This window comes from Abramis brama (assembly GCF_963993115.1).
Source record: "Abramis brama genome assembly, chromosome: 25".
Lineage (NCBI taxonomy): Eukaryota > Metazoa > Chordata > Actinopteri > Cypriniformes > Leuciscidae > Abramis > Abramis brama.
Genome location: NC_139987.1, coordinates 28,982,334 through 28,989,833, shown reverse-complemented (window position 1 = coordinate 28,989,833; position 7,500 = coordinate 28,982,334). Strand labels below are relative to the sequence as shown.

The 7,500-nt window shown below is 39.3% G+C and overlaps 1 protein-coding gene across 5 annotated transcripts in view; it reads right to left on the bottom strand.

Moving 5' to 3' along the window:
* Positions 1–7,500, bottom strand: part of erg (ETS transcription factor ERG) — a 50,519-nt gene that overhangs the window by 17,636 nt on the left and 25,383 nt on the right. For all 5 annotated transcript variants that reach the window (XM_084105079.1, XM_084105080.1, XM_084105083.1 and 2 more), the window contains one exon: positions 1,462–1,664. In XM_084105079.1, coding sequence (XP_083961205.1) covers positions 1,462–1,664 — 203 coding nt within the window. The remainder of the gene's footprint in view (positions 1–1,461; positions 1,665–7,500) is intronic.

Genomic DNA, 7,500 nt, shown 5'->3' with positions numbered 1-7,500 from the left:
GCGAGACTGAGAGCTTCTCGTCCAACATCAGTGTCTGACCTCACTAATGCGCTTCTAGAAGAATAATTCCCATAAACACACTCCTAAACCTTATGGAAAGCCTTCCAAGAAGAGTTGAAGCTGCTATAGCAGAACAACTCCATATTAAACCCTACGGATTAAGAATGGATGCCATTAAAGTTCATGTGCATGTAAAGGCAGACAACCCAAAACTTTTGACGTTTTACCAATGCTTCGTTTAAAATTGTGCTGAGCTGCAAATCCTTTACCTCAATCAAAAATGATCCGCCGTTTACACTGCTTATAAATCTCTCATTATGCTATAGACCTTATGTAGCTCCACCCCTTCTCAGCTTATGTAGCTCCACCCCTTCTCAGCTTATGTAGCCCCTTGCGTATCTATGAATGAACGGCTGGTTTTAAAATCTTCCTGGTCTACTGACATTTGTTAAGACATCTGGTTTAAACATTACAATCCTCATGATAATTTTCGTTAACTTTTGTTAACTTTTTATTAAGTAAATCCACTTCAAAAGCTAATTACTCCTGGACAGCAATGCCATAGGAATATACAGAGCAACTGCAAAAACGGAAGTTCAAAGACAATATTCTAAAGATGGCGGCGCCCTCGTTTCTCTGGCGCATAAGGCCTATATTATCACCAAATAATGGAATCGATCTTTTTGTCAATTTTACTTTCAATTAGCACAATTAGCTGTGCTTTGAGTAAAAGAAGTTCACCCAAAAATTTAAACTCTGTCAGTAATTACTCTCCCTCATGTTGTTCCAACCCCGCAAGACTCTCGTTCATCTTCGGAACACAAATTAAGATATTTTTGATGAGATCTGAGAGCTGTCTCGCTCCTCTATAGGCTTCTATTCATTCTGCCGGCAAAGAAAAGTTAGTAAAGACATCGTTAAAATAGTCCAAGTGACTACAGTGGCTCAACCTTAAGTTTATCAAGCAACGAGAATACTTTTAGTGTGCAAAAAATATCTTAATTTGTGTTACAAAGATGAACGAAAGTCTTACGGGGTTGGAACAACACGAGGGAGAACTAACCCTTGAGCTCATTCACCGAAAGATGGGTCATTTTTGACCCGGAACACCACGAGTGTAGCAAGGTGGAAAAAACACAAAGAGTACAAAAATTATCAAACTTTTTTGGGGGAAGTCAGTAAGTTTTAGTCCTACAGAAAATCCTCTCCAGGTCAGAATGACGGGAACACGGCACGAGGGTTAGGAACGGTTCAATGACAGCTTCAAACATGGTCATTTTCATTATTGGTGGAGAAGCTGAAGGTGGTGTTCATCTGGAGAGGAACCCGTTACGATGATCAACGGCTCTCTGACTGGGTTGAACAGAAGATCACTGGATCATCAGTCTGACTGTGGAGAGCCGCCACACACACACATGTCCAGAGCGACTGAGGTCATGTGATGAGGGTCAGGTGACTCACCGGGATCCGTCGGCCTGCGCTCCACACTCCATCTTGACGGTGATGCGAGCGAGGGGCGGAGCCAGCCAGTCCTGCTGATGCATTCTGGGACTGAGTTTGCTGTGGCTGTATTCAGCGGAGGCCGTCATGTCTGCTTTAGGGAGAGACGCTCCGTACGAACACTGGAATAAAGCTGGATCCTCACTCACCACTGACAGCGCCTCCTACAGGACACACACACACACACCGTGAGCAGCAGTGATGAGCAGCTTGAAGCTCGTTTCTGCCACGGAATAAACAATAAAAACTGTACTTTCTTTTTTCCTTGCGAGTATATATATCACACAATTTTGAGAAAAAAGTCAGAAATGTTATTTTGTTGTGCTGTACATCAAAGTGTAACATTGGCTGTTGATTGGATGTTGAGATGTGGGCGTGGCTCTAAAGCTTGCAGGGGCGGAGTTTAAACGCATCAGTGAGAAGTGTGGCGTTTCAAGACCCAGTTATGATATTCTGATTAAACACTATGAGATCTATAATATATGCATGGATGAATCAATCACAATAACATTTATAACATGCATTAAGAAATTGAAGACTTGATAACTTCTGTCCTACAGTAACTTACCAAAACATCACCAACCAGACACACACACACACACACTCACGCACACACACACACACACAAAGACACACATGCACACTCACGCACACACACACTCACACACACACTCTCACACACACACTTACACACACACATACACACACACACACACACACACACACACACTTATCACTATCAAACTGAGCAAAAATATGCTGTTTGCTGCAGATCCTGATATTTATATGGACAAATATGTAAATCATTGAGATATTTATAACAAGTGAAGCAGATATTGACATAAAATGCATATAAATATCAATATCTGCCAATAAAAAATCTTAGCAGATTATATTTACATGCTTAGTTGTATGATCTGTAGTTTTAAAGCATATAATGCAATGCAATACAATAATTACTGAAAGATGAACAAATAAACCTTCCTCAAAAGCCTGATGATCAGATTTGATTCTTATAATTTCTATAATAAATGATGTCTGGATAATCAAGCAAAGCTGCTTCAGTCCAGCTGAAATACTAACAATATCAAAGTTATTCTCACGTTAACTTGATAAAATCAGTGCAGATTTGACAGCAGAAAGACTCGTGAAGCTCGAGCTGAAGGAGGACATCTGTACTATTAAGACTTTTACTAATAAAAGAGTGTAAACTATCAGTCAGACACAGAAGGACTGGAGGAGATCGACAGGTTTATCAGATCATGTGGATTATTTACAGGCTTTATAAATGATCTTTATAGGGTTAAAGACGAGATTAATGTGAAGAGTTCCACACACGAGGACAGAGAAACACCCTGTGTTACTGCGGCTGCTCCTCTGGGATCAGCGGGAGGAAGAGGAAATGATGTGGGAAACAGATGAATCTGCAGGCCGCTGATAACAGAGCTGTGAAGCCCATTACTGGTCAAAGCAACCTTCACACCTCGTGAGGAACAAGTCTCCTTCATTTATACAGCGCTTTAAAAATATAGATTGTTTCAAAGCAGCTTTACAATGATAACAGGAGATTACAGTAACAGAGATTGTTCAGGCTTTACAGCAGATCTAGAATAAAGTTATTGTCCAGATAAAGTTAGTTTGATTGATTCACTTCCGTTGTAAAGATCATTAGTTATTAACTTAGGGGCCGCTAACACGACACCGTTCTCACAGAAAACAGTTTTGGTGCTAAATAGGAGAAGGATCTTCCGCCTGCAGTCGATTTAGATATTCTAGGTATTATCAACTGGCCGGAGTTTTGAGATCGCAATAGACGTGAAGGACTATAATGCGTTAAGAGCTCTCTCAAGCACTGCGGAGCTAAACCATTTAGTGCTTTGTAAGTAATCAGCGATATTTTAAAATGTATGCGATGTTTAATAGGGAGCCAATGCAGTGTTGACAGAACCGGGCTAATATGGTCGTACTTCCTGGTTCTGGTAAGAACTCGAGCTGCTGCGTTTTGAACCAGCTGTAGTTTGTTTATTAAGCGTGCAGGGCAACCACTCAGTAGAGCATTACAGTAATCTAGCCTTGAGGTCATGAACGCATGAACAAACTGTTCCACATTTGTCAATGAGAGCATATGGCGTAATTTAGATATATTTTTAAGATGGAAGAATGCGGTTTTACAGATACTAGACACATGACTTTCAAATGAAAGATTGGTATCAAAGAGCACACACACACACACACAGGTTCCTAACCGACGACGAAGACTTGACAGAGCAGCCATCAAGTGTTAGACGGTATTCTACATTATTACGTGTGGGAGTTTTTTGTCCAATAATTAGAATCTCTGTTTTTTCAGAGTTTAGTCGTAGGAAATTACTAGTCATCCAGTTTTTTCATCAGCTATATATTCCGTTAATTTTGTGAATTGGTAAGTTTCGTCGGGGTGTGAAGAAATATAGAGCTGAGTATCATCAGCATAACAGTGAAAACTAATGCCATGCTTCCTAATGATATCTCCTAAGGGTAGCATGGACAGAGTGTGTGAGTGTGTGTGTGTGTGTGTGTCTGTGTGTGTGTGTGAGGGTAGCAAATACAGAGTGAACAGCATCGGTCCTAGTACTGAGCCTTGTGGTACGCCATACTGAACTTGTGATCGATGAGACATCTCTCATTTACTGCTACAAACTGATAACGGTCAGATAAGTATGATTTAAACCATGCTAATAAAAGTCCACTAATGCCAACATAATGTTCGAGTCTATTTAAAAGAATGTTGTGGTCGATAGTGTCAAATGCAGCACTAAGATCGAGTAACACTAATAGAGAGATACAACCACGATCGGATGATAGGAGCAAATCATTTGTGACTCTAATGAGAGCTGTCTCGGTACTATGGTACGGTCTAAATCCGGACTGGAAATCCTCCAGATATCATTTCTTTCTAAAAAGGAACACAGTTGTGAGGATAACGCCTTTTCTAGTATCTTTGACAGAAAAGGAAGATTCGAGATCGGCCTGTAATTGACTAATTCTGTAGGATCAAGTTGCAGTTTTTTAACAAGCGGTTTAATCATAGCCAGCTTAAAACGTATCCTAGAGACAAAGACGAATTAATGATATTAAGAAGAGGACTAAATTGGACACTGAACTGAACTGAATCAACACCTCCTAACCTCCATCAGTCCGTGTGCTGCAGATCCAGCTGCTGGAAAACATCAGCATTAATAAAGCTGTCAGAGCGCAAGTGTGTGGAAACTCGTGTTCACTCTGGCTCTCAAAGCGCCAGCGCTGCATCAAACACCACAGCGACAAACTGGCCAATCACAGACAGCAAGACACGCCCATCACAGGCTCTCAGCCAATCAGAGGGATTGACAGTGATAAAACACAATTAATATTCAGAGATATTATTGATCTGACTGCACGGACACTATCAGATGAAAACAGAACATGAACTGAATTGATCTGAATATTGACTCTTGTCTTTTAAAGCTGCTTTACAGCAGAATCTGCATTTGACTCATAACTGATGAATTTTCACATCAACACTCAGATTAAACTAAACGGAATTAAATCAACATTGAATTGAACTGAATCAACAATGAATTGAACTCAATCAACATTGAACTAAATTGAATCAACACTGAACTGAATTGCATCAACACTGAACTAAATTGAATGAACACCGAACTGAATTGAATCAACATTGAATTGAACTGAATCAACAATGAATTGAACTCAATAAACAATGAACTAAATTGAATGAACACCGAACTGAATCGAATCAACATTGAACTGAACTGAATCAACACTGAACTGACCCCAATCAACACTAAACTGTATTGAATCAACATTGAACTAAATTGCATCAACATTGAACTGAATTGCATCAACACTGAATTTAATTCAATCAACATAGAACTGAACTCAATCAATACTAAACTGAACTGAATCAGCATTGAACTAAATTGAATCAACACTGAATTTAATTCAATAAACATGGATTTGAACTGAATCAACATTGAAACGTATTGATCTGAATATTGACTCTGTTGGCTTTTAGAGCTGCTTAACAGTAGAATCTGAATTTGTCTCATAGTTGATGAATTTTGCAACATCAACACAGTCATTGAACTGAATTGAACTGAATAATGATCCCACACTGCACTAACTGATGCTCTTCCTCAGTGTTTCTGTCTTGTTTTCAAGCACAAATATCTAAACATTCTTAAATCAAGATACATTTACTGAAGAAAGGCAAAATTAGTAAAGATATTAAGTCTTGATTCATCGTAACATGGTCATTTTCCTGTTTATCACTGTGAAAACTCATTAAAAGCAATGTGTACTGTATAAAGTGCTGCAGAAATAAAGCTGACGTGATAAACAGACAGAGAGAGTTTAAGCGAATAAAGCTCAAGCCTTTTTAAACGGCAGAACAGTGAGTGAAATAATCGTCTTTAAGAATAAAGCAGAGTTTGATTCCAGCAGGAGTTTCTGTGAAGCTCAATGAGCGCCTTGGTTTATTCAGACAGGAAGTGCTCTGACATCATTTCCTGCATTCCTGACAGCACGGGATAACAGGGGCTGGGAATGGAAAAGAGGAAAGAGCCCATCCGTCGACATTCGTGAGGGAGGAAGACGCCCATCGTTAACACCACATTAACCTCAGAACCTTTACTGAAGCCGCAGCCAATGACGTGCGAGCGGGGCGGGGCTATCGGTTTGACTGACAGGTGCAGGAAACCTGTTTGAACTCAGTCAGAAATAAATCTTCTAAATAAATCAGAATGATATTGTAAACAGGAAAGGAAAGATCAGCCTGTTTATGTGTTTGATCAGACGGAACATGTCTGTCTGCTGCTCAGATAAAATCATAAATCTGACTCTCCAATAAAGCTGAAGGAAACATGAAGAGAAACGCAGAGAAAAACAGAGATGTGATGAGATTCACAGTCAAACGTCTGTGCGAATCATCTGCAGTCGAACACGCGTCTGTTTACATGATGATGCGATTATGACCCATTTCACTGCTTCTTAAAGGGACAGTTCCCTATAAAATCATCATTCAGTCATCGTTTACTCAAGTCATTCAAGCCTGTTGAGTTTCTTTCTTCTGTGGAACACAAAAGTCCCCCTGTGTTAAAAAAAAAAATCCAGCTTTAATGTAGTTTATGTGTCTATGTGGTGTTTTTAATACACTTTAAGACAAACCATGAGTAAATTCATAAGTCGACACCATTGCTGAGTATTTCCTCCTTAAAACTGCAGTGAACCAAAGACAGTCTCAAAAACACGCTTTGAAGGAGGCGGGGCTCATTTGCATATTCATATAACCGCGCATACTAAATGAGGCAAGGGTGTCGAGTTACATTCAAGATATTTTAAGGCATGAAGACATTATTTTAAAGGATAAAACTGTTGACAACAGGAGGACTTTAAGAACATTGGGAAGCAAATAACTTTGGACCCCATTGACTTTCACTGCAAGGACAAAAAACGCTGAGGTATTTCTCAAAACATATTTTTTGCAGTGAATGATGACAGAATTATAATTTTTAAAGAGTTCCTTGCAGACATCTTCCATTTTTCATTCCATTCTTCAAACATTATGGGAATGTTACTTTTGAATGTTCTCCGAACGTTCTGAAACAAGTTAACGTTAGACGAACATCCAACTAAAAATGAACATGAACGCTGTATAAATAATGTTTTTGTGCTAACATTTTGAGAAGATTATTACAGACCAGATAACTTTGAACAAAAGTTCTATTAATGTTACAGGAAGAACGTTGACATGAACTTGTATTCATTCAGCAGACGCTTTGATCCAGGAGTAAAACACAGAAGTGATAAAACACTGAGCAGCCAGAAGTTCTACAAGCCTTTCTTTTCCACTTCTGTCTGTAACGAGTTAGAAAGTTATGATCCATCTTGAAGAAAGAATTAGGTGACTAACTTTTAAGACGAGTCTAAGCAGTTTAAGAGACCGGCCACTGATCTGAA